General features: G+C 43.4%; 1 protein-coding gene across 1 annotated transcript; it reads left to right on the top strand.

Annotated features, from left to right (window-relative positions):
• The first annotated feature begins 120 nt into the window (after positions 1-120).
• Positions 121-21,969, top strand: mfn2 (mitofusin 2). The gene is made up of 18 exons (XM_034695834.1): positions 121-461; positions 7,821-8,002; positions 8,405-8,540; positions 8,747-8,909; positions 8,997-9,121; positions 10,613-10,721; positions 10,896-11,003; positions 11,697-11,850; positions 13,061-13,128; positions 13,300-13,421; positions 13,508-13,634; positions 13,746-13,850; positions 17,076-17,178; positions 17,415-17,635; positions 20,178-20,333; positions 20,612-20,808; positions 20,984-21,118; positions 21,647-21,969. Exons 2-18 carry the CDS (start codon positions 7,825-7,827, stop codon positions 21,714-21,716), a joined length of 2,277 nt encoding a protein of 758 aa, XP_034551725.1. The 5' UTR covers positions 121-461; positions 7,821-7,824; the 3' UTR covers positions 21,717-21,969.
• Positions 21,970-23,802: the final 1,833 nt, after the last annotated feature.

Here is a 23,802-nt window from a genome sequence, read left to right as displayed (position 1 = left end):
AGCCCTTTCATTTAGCACGGGGAATTAAAAAGTACATGACAAGCGTGACGTAACCGGACGTAACCACACCATCACGTGGCTCCTGGCGTGTGAGGTAAGGCAGTACGCAGGCGCAATAGCAGCAGCAGCAGTGTTGCCGCGATACTTTTACTTTGAAAGGTCGAGACGTCTCTCTCGGGCGCAGCGGGGAACACAACAGCGCTGAAACGAAAGCCTGGACCACATTTAAGGGCGTTTATGTGGATTTTGATCAGAACTTAACAGGGAAAACGAGCTTAATGTAACGTCTGCGTACACTCTCAACACATAGTTACGCCCCCTTTACTTAGCATAGCGAGCTAACGCTGATTACTGACAGTCATTAGTAACATTAGTGACATTAGTGAGCTTTGAAGACATTTAGAAAAGCCGAGTGGCCAGGATGCGAGAGGATTATTTTTGAGGAACGACCCCCATCCACGGTAAGTCCCGAACCAGCTGACCATCTGTCACTCAGCAGGCCACTGGTCCTGCTAAGCTAACTCAGCCTGCTAACCACATACTCAGTGTGTTGATCATTAGCTCCTAAGTTAGCTCGGATAGTGTGTTGTAATGACAGTGACAGCTAATGTTAATAACTGTAGAGCAGCAAAAGAAGATAATCTGGCTGACATTGACTGGTTAATGTGAGGAATCGGAGTCGCGTTTGACAGCTTGATTAACAAAGGCTAGCTTGTGTTGTTGTTGTGAGCTAATATAACTCAACATATTACATTCGGGTGTGTCCGTGAGCTCTTTGAGGTTGGCTCTGTGTCACTTTCTTGGATTCATTAATATGTAGAAGAGTAGGATCAGATATTTAAACCATGCCTACTGTGTTACCTTCAAACTGTGTGAAAGGTCACAGCTGAGTAATGGCTCATCCTCAACCAGTCTGATCCATACCTGTGCAGTTTTACATGTACACTCTTGCTGTGGACACTAATCAGCCTTTATGTTTATAGTAATGTCGACACTGTGATAAGAAAGTTTGCATTACATCATAATAATGCTGCTGCAGTTATGCTGTTAGCATTGGGCCATGCGTTTATGCTTTATTGCACACTATACTTGGATGATGTGCGATTAGAGATCAGTGTAAGCTGATGCAAACAAGACTGCACAACTTTCAACACCTGATTTAAGACCTGGATCCCTCCAAGGTCCTCTTCCTTAATATAGATAATGGGGTCCAAACCAGACCTGAAGTGACTGAGCTTTGAGGGGAGTGATTACTTTCCTCTTGGAGTCATTCAGACTGAGAGGTTTTGTGCATTAGGCTTTACCGTACTTCATTTATTCAGTTTTGTCACTCGTGTTCTTTTTTGATCGTGCTAAACACATAGTTTGATATGTACAATGGTGCACAAACATGCCATGGACATGCACTTAGGAGAGATGTCAAAATGAGGAGGCCGCCGGAGCAGTTTAGGAGCAGGGCACCTCAGCAGTGACCAGCACTTCTCCAGCCACCAGTCCACTTGCTGCTTTGTTCATACTGGGACTTGAACCAGTGATTCTCCGGTTCCCAAGCAAAGTCCCCATGGACTGACCTACTGCCGCCTCAAAATACACAACTGTTCTGGATTAGGGTGATCTCTTGTACATGCATGTCTCTGCTCAGTGTCTTTATATGATTGATACAGCTCACCATGAATCCTTGAGGTTCATTACCAAAACCGTTGTGAGTTGTACTCCCGGGTTGGATGGCCATTTATCTGACAACCCATAGTCTGATACACTAGTATCTCTGTGTTTTTATCACACTGAAAAGTGCTTATTCCACTCTCAGGGCTTTTTATGCTCTCTGTCCCAAAATCCTGAACAGAAATTGAGAATAGGGTTTTGTGTTTTCTGCGCCCTCAGCCTGAATTTATTTCAATGTTATTTTAGGTGCCTGGAGTCCTGTGAGGAGTGAGTTACAGTTTACAGTACAATACTGTAAAGTTACAGTATTTCTGAATTAAGAGAGAAGAAGTTAATCACTTGAAACTGCAGGCAGGTAAATTTTTTCTTTAATGTAATTCAGAAAGGGATTCCATATTTTATGAAAAGTCTTTTTGGAGCCTCTCATGGAATACTTCATTTTCTCTAATTTCAAAAAATAGAGACTTTCCCGTATCCAGTGTGCAAAGGGCGGTGGGTGTGCATCTTTCCATCTCAGTAACAGTAAGCGCCTGGCAAGCATGGTGACAAAAGCCACGCAGTCCGCCTCCGCCTTTGAGAGTGAAAGTATGGTCCATTTCTTGCAGGTTTCTCACTGATCACTTGTATCTGTACCTTGCTTTTATAAAACATTATAGCCCAGGGGGGACAAACTTTTGATGAGGCCAGACAGGGAGAAATAGTGTAAAGCCCGGGTCATGAGCCTTTTACTTGATGAGACTTTCCAAGAATGTGTAAGCCCTTTCTTGAAACAGTAGTGAAGACACATTTATCTCTGCTTAATTCACTCAGCAGGACGTTTCACCCCGGGTGGGATCAGTCAGGCTAAGAGTTTTAAGTCAGGTCAGGTATAAGCAGGAGTGAAGACACTACTCTCTGTTATGTCATAAACACATGTGTAAAGACTAATAATCTGAGCATCCTTTTAGCATCAATGGGCTTCCCTTGGATTTAAACTCTTGACAATGGGAGCTGCTTTTTAAGAACTCAGAGAGCTTTTCATTGACTTTAAGACATTTACAGTGAAGGTGAAAAACTGACAAACCTCTCAAAGCCAGCAAAATTATTATCATAAATACGAGCACAGTCTCATACTTTGTCTCCAGAGAAATGTTTAGGAAGTGTTCTCCCTCCAAGCTTCCAGCACTTTGGTTCATCCATCCAAGATGGCGCCACGGACGGTCGCCCTGGTACTGCGCTCTCTCGTACTTGTTGCGTTTTTCTCTTTTCTTGTATCTTTATGCTCCGCTTCTCTGGTTTCTTTTACCAGAGAAGAACTTGTTAACATTGGACAGTCCTCTGCCGAACTTTTTACACCGGTCTTCATTGAACCTTTAAGTTACACAGAGATTCTTGCTGGTGGAGCCGCAGCTCTCTATGGTCTTTGCCGGAGACGCCGGCGCCGGGGCAAGCGAGCAGGCGTGCTCGTCAGACTGAGACAGCGGGGGTTACGCAGTGCGCTCCCGTCCATTCACCTGGCGAATGTCCGCTCCCTGGCAAACAAGATGGATGAACTGCTGCTCCTCAACTCAAGAAACTCGGACTTTTGCAGATCCGCCGCCCTGTGTTTCACTGAAACCTGGCTCAGTGAACACATCCCAGACAGCTCGCTGCACTTACCGGACTTTCAGCTCCACAGAGCGGACCGCGTAAAGGAACTCTCTGGGAAGGCGAGAGGAGGCGGAATCTGTTTCTACATAAACGAAGGTTGGTGTACAGATACCACAGTGTTGAAGAAGTCATGCAGTCCAAATCTGGAGACTCTTTTCATAAACTGCAAACCCTTCTATTCGCCGCGGGAGTTCTCCTCCTTTATTCTGGTCGGCGTCTACATCCCACCTCAGGCCTGCGTAACGGAGGCGTTACAGCACCTGGCTGACCAGATTACAGACGTGGAGAAAAAACATCCTGACTCTCTGCTCATCATTCTCGGGGATTTTAACAGAGCAAATTTAACCCACGAACTACCTAAATACAGACAACATATTAAGTGTCCCACCAGGGAGTCTAACACTCTGGACCACTGCTACACAGTAATAAAGGACTCATATCGCTCTGTCCCCCGTGCAGCTTTAGGACTATCTGATCACTGTCTGATTCATCTCATCCCGACCTACAGGCAGAAGTTAAAAACAGCTAAGCCTGTAGTTAGGACTGTGAAGAAGTGGACGGAGGAGTCAAAGCAGGAGTTACAAGCCTGCTTTGATTGCACTGATTGGAGTGTTTTTGAAGCTGCATCAGGAAACCTCAATGAACTCACTGACACTGTGACTTCATACATCAACTTCTGTGAGGACATGTGTGTGCAGACCAGGACCTTCTGCACATACAACAACAATAAGCCCTGGTTCACACCTCAACTGAGGAAGCTGCGTCAGGCCAAAGAAGAGGCCTACAGGAGTGGGGACCGGGACCTGTTCAAGCAGGCCAGAAACAAACTGACGAGGGGGATCAAGGTAGCTAAGAGGAGCTACACTGAGAAGTTAAAACAGAGCTTCTCTGCCAACGACCCCTCAGAAGTTTGGAGAGGCCTGCGTGAAGTTACAAGCTACAGGAGACCCTCCCCCCACCCTGAAGGTAACAAAAGACTAGCTGACGACCTGAACAGCTTCTACTGCAGGTTTTCACACCCCACACCCGAACACTCTGATTTACCTGGCCCCCCCACAAGCCCCTCCCCACCCCCCTCTGACCCCCCACCTGCGCTGACGATCTGTGAAGATGAGGTAATCCAGCTCTTCCAGAGACAAAAGACCAAGAAGGCTCCAGGACCAGACGGCGTGTCCCCCTCCTGCCTGAGAGTCTGTGCTGAGCAGCTGGCCCCCATCTTCACAAAGATCTTCAACACATCGCTGGAGCTGTGTGAAGTGCCCTCATGCTTCAAAAGCTCCACCATCATCCCAGTCCCAAAGAAACCCACCATCACAGGACTCAATGACTACAGGCCCGTCGCCCTGACGTCTGTGGTCATGAAGTCCTTCGAGAGACTAGTGTTGAGCCACCTGAAAGACATCACAGGCCCCCTGCTGGACCCCCTGCAGTTTGCCTATCGGGCAAACAGGTCGGTGGAGGATGCAGTCAATATGGGTCTGAACTACATCCTGCATCACCTGGACTCCCCCAGGACCTACGCTAGGATCCTGTTTGTGGACTTCAGCTCTGCGTTCAATACCATCATACCAGACATCCTGCACCAGAAACTCACCCAGCTCACAGTGCCGGCCTCCATCTGTCAGTGGATCACCAACTTCCTGACGGACAGGAGACAGCAGGTGAGGCTGGGGAGCATCAAATCCAGCACCCGGACCATCAGCACTGGCGCCCCACAGGGATGTGTTCTCTCCCCACTGCTCTTCTCCCTCTACACCAATGACTGCACCTCAGGAGACCCCTCGGTGAAACTCCTGAAGTTTGCAGATGACACCACCGTCATCGGTCTCATCCAGGACGGAGACGAGTCTGCTTACAGACAGGAGGTGGAACAGCTGGCCCTCTGGTGTAGTCAGAACCATCTGGAGCTGAACCCGCTCAAGACGGTAGAGATGACAGTGGACTTCAGGAGAAGCCCCCCCCCACTCCCCCCCCTCACCATCCTGAACAGCACTGTGTCTACTGTGGACTCTTTCAGGTTCCTGGGATCCACTATTTCCCGGGACCTGAGGTGGACCTCCCACATAGACACAATCAGAAAAAAGGCCCAGCAGAGGATGTACTTCCTGCGTCAGCTCAGGAAGTTCAACCTGCCCCAGGAGCTGCTGATCATGTTCTACACCTCCATCATCCAGTCTGTTCTGTGTACCTCCATCACTGTCTGGTTTGGCTCTGCAACCAAACTAGACAAACACAGACTGCAGCGGACTATAAGGACTGCAGAGAAAATCATCGGTGTCGACCTGCCCCCCATCCAGGACTTGTACCGGTCCCGGGCCAGGAAACGGGCAGGGAGCATTACCGCTGACCCCTCACACCCTGGACACAAATTCTTCAAACTCCTCCCCTCCGGCAGGCGCTACAGATCACTGTGCGCCAAAACAACCCGCCATAAGAACAGTTTCTTCCCCCAGGCTGTCACTCTGATGAACACTAAACCATAACAGTGTCATACCTGTCAGATAAATACTCTCTGTAAATATACATGTAGATATACAATGCAACAATTCTCAAGCAGAATTCCATATTTCTATTTTTTGTATTATTTAACTTCTATTTTATAATGTAAAACTACCTCTGCAACTCACCACTGCACTTTATCATATTATTTTAGCCTGTACATATTAGTCAAGCTATTTGTTGTTTCTTTGTATTTATAGCTAAGGTTATTGTTATTATATTTTCATTTTATTTTTTATTGTAGTTCTTATTCTTATTCCTATTCTTATGCCTTGTACAAAGAGAGCACAGTTTACCAAAGTCAAATTCCTTGTGTGTTCAAGCATACTTGGCGAATAAAGCTGATTCTGATTCTGATTCTGATTCTGATTCAGATTTCCAGGTAGATCAAAATCTAGTGGCTGTTATTATCTTTAAAAAACCCACTTATTAAAAAACTTAAACAACAGGGAAATAAATGCTTTATTGTCAAAGGCTGAGCTAGCTCACATGTTAGTGCTGGATTCTCTTTATTCTGCATTCATTTTTGGCGTTAGAGCTGGAAACGTCAGCTGGCTAAAGGCCTGAAGTGTGTCTCACGGCAGCTCAGGGTCACATATTAACATTACAACAGGTTTCGCTTCCTGTAATCCTGTGTTAGTTTAACATGAAGATTAAGTCAATACATTTGAGCCAGGGGCCAAATCTAATCTGACATTTACAATAAGTCTTGGGTCGTCTCAGGGCTGGGCGATAATTCGATAACGATAATTATCGTGATATAATTTCTTACAAAATATACCTGTAATTACACCCTCCACACACTGGAATGGAGGTGGGTGCTAACGTGCCTTGAACGCTAGTTGCCAGCCAAGATTAGACAGACGAAGAAGACTGCATCGAACAGCCAATGATGTCGCAGGGTTAGAGGTAGGCGGGGCTTAAAGATGTTCGGAGCAGAATGTAAACACAGCTGAAACGAGCGACAGCGACACTGAAGAAAACTCATTACCTACAAACTCAAAGCAGAGTGGTTAGTCTGACACTGTGATGACTCGACACTATTAACTTGAAACACTTCATTTAATAAACGTTCAGGATGTAGGTAAAAGAAGAGAAAGAAGCAACTTCTGCTATACATTTCTAACACATTAAATGTCCAACGCGACCGTTGGACAATTGAACACTGAATAACCGTGATGCATTCACTGCACTGTGGGAAACAACATCACTCCGCCCGTAACCCTTAGTAACCTTAAATGGAAGTGCACAACTCAAACAATACTGTAACAGCTCTACTGTTAGTGTTGTGTTCAGTGTAGATGCTGTGAATTCCTACAGTGTGAAGTTAGTGAAGGGGGCGGAATGAGGAGAGTGAGTGTGCGAGCGGGAGAAAAGAGTTGGGAGTTTTTTCATGGATTGAGAGTTGGTTGTTTTGTTGCTTGTTGTAACTGTTGTAACTGGCGTGGTCACGGCTGACAGTGACCAGGGTTTAAAAGGAGTGACTACGAATTGGTTCAGGATTTTCTACAGCGTCTGGGACGGACGCTACAATACTCTACTAAACTGATACACAGAATACACTTTAAGATATCTTTGTTGTAAATGTAATCAAATTATGCAAATAAGCTCAACCTGAGAAAAATAAGAATATATAAACTGAAACTTCACAAAAATCTCATCTTACATTAAACACCTGCTTCCTGTTAGTACTGTCAGAAATGATTGATTCAAGAAGCTTATCAGAAACTAAACCCAGATACAAACTAACAATCCGTCTTCAACTTTCACTCAGGAGCAAAAATCTGCCTTTAAATTTAAATGAAAAAAGGATTTGATATTTATCATGATAATTATCCATATCGACTGACATGAAATATTTCATCGTGATAACATCATTTTCATTGTCACCCAGCGCTAGGTCATCTTCATTTTTGTACACTGTATTCACCCTGCCTGTTCTGCACAGGTTGGTGTGATGCTTTATTTTGGTGACTTCCAGAGACACCCGTAGATGATCACACAGTTGTTCTTTTGTTTCCTTTCAGTGCCATGTCTCTGGTTTTCACCCGACCCAACACCAACGCAGTCCACGGCAAGAAGGATAAGAGACTGATGGCGGAAGTGAACGCGTCACCGCTCAAGCACTTTGTCACAGCAAAGAAGAAGATCAACGGGATCTTCGAACAGTTGGGGGCCTACATCAAGGAGAGCGCTTTATTTCTGGAAGGTATTGTACAACCTGTCTCCTCCTGCCCTCTTGACTGTGAGATATGCACACCACACGTTTATTGTGCAGCTCAACATGCAGGTCTCTAAATGTGGACTTTGAAGGTCACTTTGCACAAGTCATGGTGGCAGACTCAGTAGGTCAGAGTTATTATATTTCAGTTTCACTTCCAACGCAGCAAAGAGAGGGCACGTACACACAGATTATTTCACCTGCAGACAACACTGCTACAAATTCATGATCTAAATCCTCATTTCTTCATATATTTCAAAGTTTTATAATGATTAGAGATGTTAGTATCCATCAGACATTAACAAATATAAGAAATACATGAGAAATACTAAGATATTTTTACTGCCAGCCTGATTAATTGACCTCTCTCTGTTGATCTCCTCTTGGTAGATACCTACAAAAATGATGAGCTGGACCCGGTCACCACGGAGGAGCAGGTCCAGGAGGTCCGAGGCTACCTCAACAAGGTGGCAGGGATCGGAGAGGTGCTGGCCCGCAGGCACATGAAGGTGGTCTTCTTTGGAAGGTATCTATATTTTTCCCTCTTACGTTATTGAATCTGTGGATTGATGTGAAGTCTATATTAAATCAATGCAACTAGCTTAAATGCTATTCTGTGTAGCTGTTGATGATACATGTCACAAACTAGAGGATTAAACATCAACCCAAAGTGAAGCTGCAGAGACTTAAAGGATAAAAATGTTCCTCACATGCATCTTGTCTGTTCTGCAGGACGAGTAACGGAAAGAGCTCCGTGATCAATGCCATGCTCTGCGACAAGGTGCTACCCTCCGGGATCGGACACACCACCAACTGCTTCCTCAGGGTGGAGGGCACGGATGGCAACGAGTCCTTCCTCCTCACTGAAGGATCTGAAGAGAGGAAGAGCATAAAGGTCAGCAGAGCATGTCTCTAATATCTACAAACCCAGAAGTGTGGGGTCTGTAAACACAGCTCGCTCTGATGTTTCGTCCGTTTGCAGACAGTGAACCAGCTGGCCCACGCTCTCCACCAGGACGAGGACCTGGACGCCGGCAGTTTGGTGTGTGTCATGTGGCCTAAAGCCAAGTGTGCTCTCCTCCGGGATGATCTGGTGTTGGTGGACAGGTCAGACACAAGTTAACTGTATTAAATCAACAAATTTATTCCCACTCCTGGTAATCACTAAGCTGTTGTTTGTGTGGTATTCTTACACTCTTAATCTGTTTACACGTATGAACTCTGACAGTGTCCGAACTCGGCCTTACACACGTACAACACACAGCAGAAGACACTCTTAATCACTGCATACACTCAGTCTGGTTTAAGGACAGGGTGACGCCTGGGTAAAACCAGCATGGAATCAAGGCTATCACTTGCTGCTAATTTTAACATTCATTTACCAATTATCAGTGTCAGTGTATGTCAGTGCATCTACATTTTTATTTATTTATTTATTTTTTAAAGTTATGTTTTCAGGCTTTTAGGCCTTTTATTTAGAGAGCATAGGACTGTGGATAGAGCAGGAATCAGGGGGAGAGAGGGGGGAATGACATGCAGGAAAGGGGCTGCCCTCCTTAGGCCTGTAGCCTTCGTATATAGGTCGCATGACCATCCCCTGGTCCAAACCCCCGTCCCAGTTTTATATATTTTAAGCAAGACACGTCAAACATGATCCATCTGACACAGAAATGTCTGTAGAATTTTCTGTTTTAACACATTGTGTATCAAGGATGTACTTTTAACCTGATCAAATTTTGACTCTAAATCTATGTCCAATGAAGGAAATCTGATTCAGTAGAAACTTAACTTATGCTCAAGAAATCAATCATGGTGGACCAGCAAATTGATGCCCAATAATGTTTAAATCCTTAACATCCATTCTGCTTTTTGTTATTTTATTATTTTATATATTTCTTAATAAAATGTATTTTTATTTCTTAATTTTAATGTTTTATTATTATTAATATGTATTTTTTTTAAAAAACATTTATGTATATTTTTTATTCATTCCGCTTTTTGTTATATTTTTTTGCCGTTGTATTATTTTATATATTTCCTAACATTATTATTTTTTTATTTTATTTTTATTTAATTATAACTATTTAATGATTTTTAATTGTATATGTTTTAATCATTCTGCTTTTTTTATTTTATTTTAAAAATATTTTTAATTATTATTTGTATTCTTTAAATGTAATTGTTTTAACATTATTTTTAAATGATCATTATTATCATTTCTTTTTTATTATTATTATTTCTTTAATCTGCTCACCCTCCCTTTTTGAAATGACTGTAAATTCGAGCTTCTCAGCAGCTGAAAATCAAAACAAATCTTGTTTGTCTTCTAACCATTTCTCTAAATTTGTGCAGGTAAGATATTTTTATGTTGATGAACCTCCCGTTAATTCAGTTCACAAATACATTGAATGTAATCTTCTTAAGATCTGGTTTTTAATCTGGTTTGGATCTCTGAGGTTACTTACTACCTTGCCCATAAGAGACAGAGGCGTATTGATTCTTATAAGTGTGGACCCTGAATCTATTGATAGTAGAAAGAAGTAAGAGTTGCCTTGTTTACTTGCAGCTTTTTCATCCCTCTCCCTGTTTCTTCTCCAGCCCGGGTATCGATGTCACCACAGAGCTCGACAGCTGGATCGACAAGTTTTGCCTGGACGCTGATGTGTTTGTTCTGGTGGCGAACTCTGAGTCCACGCTGATGCAGACGGTAAGATGTGACAGTTATACCATGAAATATCTGTGGTGTAGCTGTCATTCAGCTACAGTTGTTCATCATGATTGATTAATGAGGCAACAACTGCAGGCCTGTTGTAGTTAATGTCGATGTTTAAAATATTTGCTGCAGTGATGTCATTTTAAACTTCTAAATGTTTTCTCTCAGGAAAAGTCCTTCTTCCACAAAGTCAACGAGCGGCTCTCAAGTCCAAACATCTTCATCTTAAACAACCGCTGGGATGCGTCAGCCTCGGAGCCGGAGTACATGGAGGAGGTTTGTCAGAGTCGCTTTCATTTCCTGGAAATATCTACATGATCTTTTGTTTTGTCCTTACTTGATTCCTCTGTATCCTCACACGTAGAGCTGTATATTCCCTCTCAGTAAAGCCTGTGTTACCGTTCAAAGTACTCTGCCTAATCGCTCCAAACTCCCTGATAAAGGAAAGTACTGGCACAGTGACATCTCATGTGTGTGTGACCTCAGGCTCAGTACAGTTTTAACCTGCTGCTGACTCAGCGGTGGCCTTAGATTAGGCTGGTGATGGCTTACGCTGTATTACCACCACCCTCCTTTAATCCAGTCTGCTGGGTGTGACCTGAGGATCACCTCCTGCTTCACAGGCCTCTCCACTCCCTGACTGATGTAACCTGTTTCAAAGTCTCCTCAGTTAGCCTCAGTGTTATCGAGCTGTGCTGATAATGCTGTGACATTTTATTTGTTCAGGTTATGAAATGTCTGTGGTTGGGACATTCACAGGTTGTTGATTTTATAAGCTAATAGAAACACATGAACTACACTAAATCAGATTTTTAACTTCAAATGTCTCACAGAGAAAGTTGTGTGCCCCATTGTTTACAAGTTTAGACTTTGCTGAGTTTTTGACCATTAAGGTAATAGTCGTCAAGAGAATCTGTATTCTCATCGCACCACCTTCATGCTCAACAAAGGGTCTTTCTGCTACACCAGGTCCGCAGGCAGCACATGGACCGCTGCACCAACTTCCTGGTGGACGAGCTGGGTGTGGTGGACCGGGGCCAGGCCAGCGACCGCATCTTTTTCGTCTCTGCCAAAGAAGTGCTCCAGGCTCGTGTGCAGAAGGCTCAAGGAATGCCTGAAGCAGGTATGAAATCTGACCAGATGCATTATGTTGTTCAGTCCTGGTGAAGTTTTGGAACGTGAAACTAAGGGTGGGAATAGTTGGGTGACTCAAGATACGCAATACATGGCCCGCGATAACAATAATATCACAATAAAGCGATACTGCGATGATCGATATATTGCAAAAGAATGATGTAAAGGTACATCACGATATCCAATTAGCCAGAATAAGAGAAGAATAAAAACTGCTCATTAAAAGCACAGTGTAATATAAATGGATTTATTCTCTGAGATGAAACAATGTTCTTTTTTTAGTCTTTAAATTAAATTCACACAGCTTTAAAGCAACTTTTGGTGTAAAAATGACACATTTTTAAAAATGTCACATCTATAGATGGAATACATTTTGATGAACAAGCACAACCAGCTGGTGTCTGTAAAGTGTTCACATGTTCAAACTTTAAATGATCTGTTTCAATGTGAACCTGTGTGACTGTACCTGTAACAGGAAGTCATATTCACCGTGACGTCAATAACTACAGCTGGATCTTTTCAGTCAGCATCTATTCCTCTGAAGTCTTCAGTAAAACTTCTGCCATGTGAGCACCGCTGTAATTCTCATACATCTTGCTTGTTTATAACACATAGGAGCATTTCCACGCGTTTTCAGTAAACAAGCAGTAACTATCACGTAGGACTCCGTGCCAGGTTAAGTCCGCCATCGCAGGTGAGTGAATCTCTCTGCATACTTGAGTGCGTCCTCCATCTTTCCTCTCGTCTCAGCTGGTCTCAGAGTGGAAACAGCTTGTTCTCTTTTCTGTTTTAAGAGTGGTTAGTGCATTTCTAGCTCCTTTTCACTGCTGTCTTCTTCTGGTGTTTCGCTGCTGTCAACTTCTTCCGCGGTCATTAAACTGCTGTTCACGTTCCCCTCATTCATGCTATTAGCGCCAACGCATGGAGTCATTAAGTAGTGACACTGTGAGTCAAATTCACAGGGAAATCAAGCGCAGTATTTATCCAATCAAAGTAGCGATATTCAGCCCCTCATATTGATACGTTATCACACAGGTCAGGACGACAATATATTGCCATGTCCATATTTTGTCCCATCCCTAGTGAAAAGTGATCCTGTTCAATAAATGATGCTGTTAGTGACAGGTGTTGAATCACGTTGGTTGACCATCACAGTCATCAGGTTTCAGCAGTCTTACATTTTGTTGTCCTGTTTGCAGGCGGAGCTCTCGCTGAAGGTTTTCAAGCCAGGATGTTTGAGTTTCAGAACTTTGAGAGGCGGTTTGAGGTGAGTTTTATATAAATATAACAAAAAGTGAATGGGTGACAGTTATTGTAATGTCCTGATTTGATTGTATATCCATCATTTTATCACCTAGACTTTGCCTGGGCAGGCTCAGGTGTAGTCCACCTAGTACTCAGTGAAGTCTGTATTGCTGATCTTTGCTTCTTTTTGTAGGAGTGCATCTCACAGTCAGCAGTGAAGACCAAGTTTGAGCAGCACACAGTGAGAGCCAAACAGATCTCTGAGGCCCTGCGCCGCATCATGGACTCAGTTCACATTGCTGCACAGGAGCAGAGGTGAGTCGGGTGTTGTAAGGAGGACTGCGGGATTGGAGATGGAGAGAACTTTGTGAGTAATGTGCTTTTGTGTGTTTGTTGGATAGGGTCTACTGCCTGGAGACCAAAGAGGACCGTCAGGACAGGTTGGAGTTCATTGACAAGCAGTTGGACTTGCTGACCTTGGACTGTAAGACCAAGATAAAGAAGATCACAGAGGAGGTGGAGAGACAGGTAAACCCACATGGTGTCATTTCATTCAAACAGCTTAATGTCTCCCTGAGTCTCTGCAGTGATTCGTGTTGAAGTGTCTGATTGACAGTGCTGCTCTCTGCTCATGTTCAGGTGTCTAATGCCATGGCAGAGGAGATCAGGAAGCTCCATGTGCTGGTAGACGACTTCCGCATGGATTTCCATCCGTCAGCAGTGGTGCTGAAGGTCTATAAGAACGTAAGTATTCAGTTCATGGGTTTCAGTCACGTGACTTTTTTGTTGTCACCCCCATCTTTGGAACCGTAGCGCCACCAGCTCTTTTAAATCAATGCCAAATCGGTCACAGTAAGGATACACAAAAAACACCATAAATTCACAATTATAAACGTGTAAAGTTCCGAGAATAAAGTCATACATGAAATTGTAATATGAAAGAAGCCGTAATTACATACCATGGTTAATCTATGTGGGCTAATGAACAATGATCACCAATTCGAATCCTGATACTCATGACAACGCGGTGCTGATGAGCTGAAAGATTGGGCATTCACTTGTTTCTGAAACGTATCACATGACGCTCCAAAACCATAGACAGTATAAATAATGGACGTAGTATCCGTGATGTCACACATCTGTTTCTGAAGCGCTGTTTTGAAGCCAATCGTTGGCGGGAGCCATATTGGAAATGCTGAACTCAACCTAACTTAGTGTTAGGTAAAGAGGCAGGCTTTGACCCTCCTCGCTAACAGCTACAGTGTTCCCGCCTGTCAGTCAAGTCAGCGCTGCCTCATAATTGAAAACTCGCATTCGTAATATCTTCAAAATTGCTGCGTTGAGAAAAAAATTCGCCCCCCGTACAGTGTGTGCCGATCGAGAAATGAGCTATTCAGACTGAACATGGTTTTTTGTACCAGGCTGTAAACATGTTTATTTATGTTGAAGCTATATTTTGGGCATTTTGCCTTTAATCTATAGGACAGCTGAAGAGAGAGAGGAAATGTGGGGAGTAGAGAGTGGGGGACGACATGCAGTAAATGGTCGAGGCTGGAAACAAACCTGCGACCTCTGCGACAAGGGCTATAGCCTCTGTATATGGGGCGCAAACTTAGACCGCTAGGCCAACGGCACTCCAAAAAACATGTTCATTTTTGCTGTAAAAATCTGCCTTTTATTAGTTGTGTGTACGTGGTTTCCAGTACTTCTGGAGCCAGCCTCTAGTGGACACTCGAGAAACTGCAACTCCGCATTGGCTTCAATTTTCGCAGCCTGAGGTTGCTGCTTTGATAAAACACAGGCTGAACGTAAAATTTGACTTTATCACTCACAAGTTTACACATTTTTATCCTCATTTTACAACTTCAATCTTGAAGTCCTGTTAATTTCCTATTAGGTGGTGCTAATACTTTGTCATACATGGAAAAAAGGGTAGCACTTTTTGGCGTTGAGTCCCGGGTCGGTCCTAAAGATGGCGCTGTGAGTGCCTTGTTAGGTCACGTGAAACCCATGAATAGAAGTCTTTGTCCTCATTGTGAGCTCCACAGGGCAGTCTCCTTCTGTCCATACATGTTTTGTTTTCACACGTGTGCACACAGCCGCCTCTGTTACTGTTCGTACTGTTCTCTTGACAAATTGCCTTGTGGACCAGTTCCAGCTCAAAGCATTCTGGGTGTTTCAGCATTCTGCAGATCTGGGCGTTGCTCATTTTTGGCTTTGTGTCAAAGGTGTACAGTCACAGTCTGTATGACGAAATATTGCATGGTCTTATTTGTGCAGGACCTTTCATACAAGACATGGAGATAAGAGCTCTGTGCACAATGAAAATGACATGCATCATGTGCGTCTTAGGGCCCAAACAAAAAGGAAAATCAAACTTTGGTCCTGGTGTTCTTGGGGATCATACCTGTAACTGTTTCTGTGAGCTCCTTTCTCTGTTAGTAGAGATTACAAGGAGCACTTAAAACTCCCCTCTCATACAGGAGCAGATCATGTTTGAATGTCAGCAGTCAGCTGTTGTTGGTGATCAGCTGGTCTGTGTCAGCAGTAGTTGTTGTATTTGGTCTTGCATCACAAAAAGCTTTCACTAACACTAACACACAGGCTCATCTCTGAGCGCTTACACTAATCTGTCACTAAATATCGAGGACGATCCTCCACATAGGCTCCGTGTCGCTCATGATAGTTCCTTTTTTTTTATTTTTCTGATTACCTTCTGAGATAAACTACGATGCTTTCTGAGATAAAGCGGGACATAAGTATAACACCGACCGACTGTGAACAAGAAGCTGTGAGTGTGTCCCTTAAATATTCCTGCTCCCAACAGAAGCACATCCAAGCTTCCTACATGTCAGTGAGTCGGTTCCTACGTGCAGCGAGCTCATCCTCGGCCTCCTGCTGGCTCACTGAACCTGTATAAAGCTCCCATAATCTGTGTTATGTAAGAGCAATGCAGACTGAGCAATGTTGTACTCGTTCAACCTCAACCTCACTGGATGAGCACTGAGGCCAGAAATGCTGCTCCTGCTTAATCCTTTCTATTCACATCTGTGAGGAGTGTAAGCACCGGCCAGGACACATCGCTCCTTTCTCTATGAAAAGCCCAAAAAATTTAACCCTGCAGAGCACCACATCTAGAGAGATTCATGCCTACAAGTTAAGAAGGGCTAAGACTGGGTTCAGGATGCAGAAGTGCTGTAACACGGGACATCCACCAGATCCATGTCCGGTCCCTTTCCGATCCGCTGCGGTCCAGCTCCGTTCTCTCTCCTCCGTCAACACCTACCGGTTGTGTTTTTGGAAAGCAGCACAGAGCAGGATCGCCAGACAGCTGGAGTCATGTGACCGAGGTTTCCTGCAGTAATGACTTAATCAAGGATTATCCTCCTCCTCTCCTCATCCATGTTGTCTTTATCATCCTCTGAAAACCTCTGACCTGTTGCCTCCAGACCTGGCTCCGCTCATAATGACAGTTTGTTTGTTGTTGTAGTTACGTGAAGAACGATCTGGTGATAACACAGAGTGTTTTATTCTGAAAATAACTGGGTGTTTCAATTTTGTTTTGGTGCCTGACTTCCTGTCCCGCTCTGTTGAGATTGGTACATCGGGCTCTGGCATCTGGCAAAAATTGAAGTCTTGTGTCTCTGATCCGGAGTTCTCTGACCTGCCGGATCAGAGACACAGCCGGAAAGCAATGAAGTGGATCCAGTGGAAGTTAACAAACTGACTAGAATAGAAACCTATCAACTACGGTGCTGTGACAGATCGGAGGCGGACTGGACACTGATCTGGTGGAATTTGGCCGTTAGCGGTAGCCTGGCTTCACACTTTATGTACATTTCTCCAGGCCGGCCAAACAGCTTCTGCTCTTTTTGATCCCATGAGGAGATGTTTTTATAATCAGTCACTTCAGCTGTGGATGGACATGTCAGGAAACTGTTGTTGTTTTTCCCCCTCTTTTGATTCTAGGAGCTGCACCGATACATCGAGGAGGGTCTGGGTAAGAACATGTCTGAGAGGTGCTCCACATCCATCACTGGCGCCCTACAGGGAACACAGACTGACATGATAGGTAACACTTCCCTTGTTTATACATATGAGGTTTACTATGACTGACTTTAAAATCTTGGTCCAGACACACTTACTGACCAGCTTCCTGTGTGTGTGTGTGTGTGTGTGTGTGTGTGTGTGTGTGTGTGTGTGTGTGTGTGTGTGTGTGTGTGTGTGTGTGTGTGTGTGTGTGTGTGTGTGTGTGTGTGTGTGTGTGTGTGTGTGTGTGTGTGTGTGTGTGTGTGTGTGTATATATAGAGGGTCTAAAGCCTCTGCTGCCGAGCCCAGTTAGAGAGCAGGTGGACAAGCTGGTCCCTCGTCAGTGCTTCAGCCTCAGCTACGACCTGGCCTGCGATAAGCTCTGCAGTGATTTCCAGGAGGACATCAGCTTCCACTTCTCTCTGGGCTGGACCATGCTGGTCAACCGCTTCCTGGGGCCCAAGAACACCAAGCGGGCCCTCATGGGCTACAACGACCAGGTAAAAACTATCATCATAACTGTGTCAATCTTTCATGAACGTTATTCTGATTCATGTTGTTTTATTTGTTCTATTTAAGCAGATCTTGTTCTTTCGCTGAAGTTTAAAGCTCACCTCATTTACAGTCATGTATACCAGCAGTCACTCCTCTTCTTCCCTTTCTTTCTTGGCACATTACTGCCACCTGCTGATCACTGGAAGACAATAAATCCCCAATGTGTGCACTCAAGAGTCCGTCCACTAGAAGTTATAACCTGTGAAGTTTACCTTCCTGAAGTCACTTCTCTTCCTCTGGAGAAGGATGAAACATTTTAGGGGACTCTACTCCTGACCTTTTACATTTTGCTTTAAAATAGTTTAAAGTCAGTTTGTCAAGTAAAACACTCAAAAATGAAATAAATAAGTACATTTATTAATGGATTATTTTAGTAATGGAGCATTGAAACTATACATGCTGATGTTGAATATCCAGGATAGGGATGTACATTTTAAGTATTTTCCGTGATCAATATTGGGAAACGTTAACGATCAATTATCAATTAATCAATAAAAAACATTGAGATTTGTCACGTCAAAAACAATGCCAGATATGTTGTTTTTCCCATGAATCAAATTTTCCAGAGCAACAAAATGTATCTAACTGAAGGTATTGAATACAGCTACATGTGTTAATACTGAATATGAACGATTAAGCTCAAAAATATTCTCAGTGAAATAGTCTTTTAAAGTGAAGACTCGTTCGCTAATTGTGGATTTGCTGCAACAAGAGAACTGAACAGTCAATAATTTCAGAATCACAGTGTTCAGTTTTCTGTCTACTCGTTCTTATTGAGAAAAATGAGCATGTGTATGTGGTCAGGTGTCAGCTGGGAGCGCAACCGGGTCATAATCAGTCCAGCAGCAGAGACACGCTCAGACGGCTCTGATGTTGCTGGTCTGCAAACATACTGACTAGCAATTCCAACCAGTCTGTTGGCTTTGTATCCAAAGGTGGGGAAATGTCCTGTTTAAAGTTGTCAACTTTTGTGTCTGTGTCGTTGTTGGCACATGATGTTTGTTCCACGTGATGGGAAACTGAAAACAAAAAAGCATGTTTCGAGTAAGTTCTTAATCCATGAATCGATACTCGATTAATTGTTTACATCCCTAATCCAGGATTTTAAAATCTATTTATTGTTTCCTTAGAAATATTGTCTTGAGGCGTGGATTTATCCTAGTGGTTAAGTCGCACGCCCAGATAGCGTGTGGCCTGGGTTGGATTCCAGCCTGTGGCCTTTTTTCCACATGTCATTCCCCCACTCTCTCTCACAGTTTTTGGGCTCTAGTCCCTCTCCTATCTTAAAGGTGTAAAAGCGCAAAAACACAACTTTAAAAAAGAAAACATTGTCTTGAATCTTTAGAATTAGTTTTTACAGCTTTGTTTATTCCCTTCTGATATTATTACTCTATATTCATCTTTTAACGACCCTACAAAAAATAAGATGTTTGTTGTTTGTTTCATTGTGTTCCTGCACAAACCTTTATGAAGCCTTGACTCGAACAAAAAGCAGATTTAGAAAAATGAACATTGTCGTTCACATTAGGAGCAGATGTGTGCAGAAATGACCTGGCTGGTGGGGCCAAATAATTGATGACATATCCCTGTCACCAGATCGAAACACACATTTAACTTTCAGACAGTTCAGAGTTCTTCAAGTGGACCAAGTTGAAAGCAGAACAAATTATTGTGTAGATTTGAAGCAGACAGTCTCGGTAATGCAAGTTTAGTTACTCTTGTGTCAGTGTTTGTTATGTTTTCTTTAACTCCTTATTATTAACTTCTTAGAAAATTAAACACTTTGACATCAGCTTCAATTTAGATTTTCTAGTTTGACCCATGTCCCATCTGTTAACATGGTGGAGGCTGACTTTGTCGCCTTTACTGCAGTGAGTCCGTGAGGGGAGCTCCAAAAGATTGGCTTCACTTTGGGCCACTTGACTTGCCATCACTCTTTTTACACAGTCCATAGTGGGGACTGTGAAGGGGGCTGCTGTCACCGTGTTTTAACTTAATCTTAGCAGATACTCAGAGGTTTGCTCTCTGTGAGTGTGGCAGCTGTACACTGCCACTGAAGCAGTTGAAGTTGAACAAAACAAGGAAGCAAAGATTAAAAAGTGACAGCCTTCCTGTACATCCCCAACAGGGTCAAGATGTGAATCAATACCAGCAGGTAAATACTTGTTATAGTCCTATAGGATGACCCAGCCTCTGCAGATATACAGTATTAGTCTGTGTCTGAAGTTTCTTTAGATGCGAAAGGGTGTCAGACTTTCAGTTTCAAAAATATTAGCCTGAAGCTCCCACTCCTTTAGCTTCTATTCATATGTTTGCAAACTTCAGTTGTGCTCTCATCATCCAGTGAAACACTCACTTGATGCATTTCTCATTAGCAGCTGTTGTCTTGCACCTCAAACACATAGTGGACTAGCTCCACCTTGATGTCCTGTTAGCATCATCAGGACTCTCTGAAGCCCGCTGAGCTGGTCTCTGTGCTCCCTGCAGGTCCCTCGGCCCATGGCTCTGACTCCGGTCAGCACCAGCATGCCTCCATTCCCACAGAGCTCCATGACCCAGGAAGAACTGATGGTCTCAATGGTGACAGGCCTCGCCTCCCTTACCTCTCGTACCTCCATGGGCGTCCTCGTGGTTGGTGGTGTGGTGAGGAAACGCACACTATGACACACAAACACACACATTCAAATAAGGATGAAATAACAATGAGGAAGAAGAACAGCTTTCATTTTATTTCATGCTTTGCAAACTATATAAATATTTCATGCATTGTAGATTTCACGACTTTACTATCAGATAGTCATCATCACAAATCTGCATCCTCATAATTCTGCATCACAGTCTGCGCCAGATTGTAATCAGGCATCAGGGGATAGCAGGATTCAGTCAGATCTAAAGCCACGTCTGTCTGTCTGTGTGTGCAGGTCTGGAAGGCAGTGGGCTGGCGTCTGATCGCCCTGTCGGTGGGTCTGTACGGACTCCTCTACATCTACGAGAGGCTCACCTGGACCACCAAGGCCAAAGAGAGAGCCTTCAAGAGGCAGTTTGTGGACTACGCCAGTGAGAAGCTGCAGCTCATCGTCAGCTACACCGGGTCAAACTGCAGCCACCAAGTCCAGCAGTAAGCAGACCACATACAGCCACACTGTCACTCTGTCGTTATTGTTCAACTCAGAGTTGAGACAGTGAATGACGCACGTCGTTAGACCTTTTGATTAAACATTACAAACCAGTCAGAGTGTTGCTTTTCTAACGCGTCCTCACCCTCTCTCTGTCCTGCTGTCTCTCGTGCACAGGGAGTTGGCCGGTGTGTTCGCTCAGCTCTGCCAGCAGGTAGACGTCACCCGTCAGAACCTGGAGGATGAGATCACTGACATGAACAGCAAGATCGAACTGCTGGACAGCCTGCAGAGCAAAGCTAAGCTGCTGCGGTAAGAACCTTACAACAGTCAGGACACAAACAAACAGACAGACGGACGGGTGTGTTAAGAACATGTTACTTTAGATCGTGTGATAAACGTCTGAGGATTAGTCCTGCAGGAAGACGCAAAGACAAACATAAATGTTACTGTCATGATTTGAATTCAACAGAAAGAACAGCCTTAGTTCTTGAAAGAGGTAAACTGTTGTTTCCTTTTCTAAACCAGCAGAGTTGTGTTGATGTGCTCTGTCTCTGGGTTGCCTCAGTGGTTCCGACCCACACTTTTGGAACCCCTGTGTTAGAGAACAGCATGTTAATCAATAAGTACTGAAATATTGAACAGTTGGACATGTGCATTCAAACGTTTAGAGAAGGTCAAATTATTTTAGATGCACTATGATGTTTAATCCAAAAGCCAAATATCCCTAACTCTTGGTGAGTAGTAGATATTTCTAAGTCAGGTGTGGAAAACCCTGTAACATATTGATGTTTTAAAATGAGATGACATTAACATGAATGTGTTTTTTGTGCTCTTTAGGAACAAGGCAGGCTGGCTGGACAGTGAGCTCAACATGTTCACACAGCAGTACCTTCATCACAGCAAGTAAACCTGAGTGAGAGAATCCACTGAGAGACTGAACACCTCCAGAAGGACATGTGGTACCCAAAGTCACCAAGAGAAGGGACATAGAGTAGTTAGGTTATCAAATTTGAATGCTTGGTTTTTTTATTTGGCGAAGTGCACCCGAGTCAGGAACAGAGTCCTGAGGTCTGCGAATGACCTGCTGCACGAAAACGGAAACTAAATAGATGCCAAATTGTAAAAAAAAAAAAAAAAAGACTGTAGCGCTGATTTCCTGATAAGTTATTCCTCTATTAAGCACCTTCATGTGCAGTTTTGATGATACATAAGTGAGCATGAACGTGAACTCTGTAGACGGCTGATCTGACTCCAGGACAGAAACACAGCCCGAGCTCTCCTTCTTACAAACACTGTGTGACTTCTACAAGCTTCTGTGGGAAACTTTATATTCCAGTTCACTCTGCCACTCTGACCTTGTGTAAGTTTTATTTTGTACATACACTTTGAACACTGGACATGTGCCATGCTTTAATGAAAGGCAGTCAGCATGAGGGAACTGAAGAAAGTGACTTATTATGGAGGAAAACTGAAGAAATGCAAAAAGGATGTATTCCTCTTTTTGTTGAAGAATATTCAGTAGAGGTAGTGTTCTGTCTGAAAATGAAGCATTGAGGAAAGCTGAAACGCGAGTCCTGTTTGAAGTATCTAAACTATTACCTGTGCACCTGTGCGTACGTAAGCCTGAAGTCTTCATCTGTTGAGTGCTTTTCCTGTGTTGTTCCCTCTGAGAGCAAACATGCATTCTTATTTTTGCAGGACAGTGAAGTAACTGAATCAGTTTGTGCATTACCGAACCGTGCAGCAGAAGATGTTTGATTATCAAAGATTCGAGCGTGGCTTGTGTTAGTCCACATTTATGTTGGTCAACAAAGTCCATCTTGCAAAGCCAAACCAGCAGTTTTATTTCTCACGGAGGAAGAAATAGTCATGTGCCTTTGTTGTTACTGGGGGTGTGTTTGTAGGTTGAAAATATTTGATCCTCAATTTTTTATCACGCTCTTTCTTAAATCACCACTTTGTCAAACTTATGCAAGGATGTTCAAAACTTGCTCTAGTTTGCTCCACTTCTCTGGTTTTGTGTTCCTCTACCTTCATATGATTACTCTATGGACCTTCTTTTGATTTGCAGTTTGTTTAGCTGCCCAAAAAGACACAATTCAACATTCAAACACTTTTTTTCACATAGGAGTTGAGCTGTGTGTGTTAAAGGCTCACACTTCCAAGCTTTACAAAAATAGGACCTCAGAGAGTCTAAATTAGATCACACCTTAATCACTGTATCTCTCTGTGTGTGTTTTTCTCTGCAGAGCGTTAAGGAATGTGAGTAGACCGTCATGAGGCAGACAGGTAGAGCCAGGAGAGATCTTTTCTCTCAGACTGAAAGGGTCACCAGAGATAATTTCACTGGGCGGCCTGCAGTGAAAAAGTTAACATGTATGGGGAACACCGGGCTCACAATGTGGGTGATGTAGTTTTCAAAACGTAACTTTGAACAGGAGGAGAGAGAGCTTCCAGTAGGGCTCACTGCTTCAGAGGAACAAGATATATCAGGCTGAGATGCAGATGATCTCTTTAGTAGATACACTCACTGTTGGTTTGGATCTGCACTTTAGATTTGTTGACAAAATGAATCACGTGGATTATCACGAGGGTGAGTTTTAACTTACTACGTTATTTTATTCAGATGTGCGGAGGATCAGGACCATATGCAAATGTTTTCATGATGCAGACTTTATTCAAGCACTATATTTTGACCATTGTTCATGACTTCAAACTTCAATGACACCCTGAAAGTTTTGCAGTAGCATTCAAAGCGTCCCTTGAAGCAAACTTAATGTTAACTTTTAAAATCAGAGGAATGCCAAAGAGAGGATTGAATGAATTTATAAGCAGTCTCTACCACAAGAGAGCACTAACGTTTATGTTTACGCCCTAAAATGTTAAACTGAGCATTTATCTTGGCACTAATAATAACCAAATTTAACAAATATAGAGAAATATGAATAAAGAAGGGACTCTTCTCATTTGTTAATGTGAAGTATTCACGTGAA

This window comes from Notolabrus celidotus, chromosome 11 (genome assembly GCF_009762535.1).
Source record: "Notolabrus celidotus isolate fNotCel1 chromosome 11, fNotCel1.pri, whole genome shotgun sequence".
NCBI lineage: Eukaryota > Metazoa > Chordata > Actinopteri > Labriformes > Labridae > Notolabrus > Notolabrus celidotus.
This window is presented reverse-complemented; position numbering and strand designations above follow the sequence as displayed.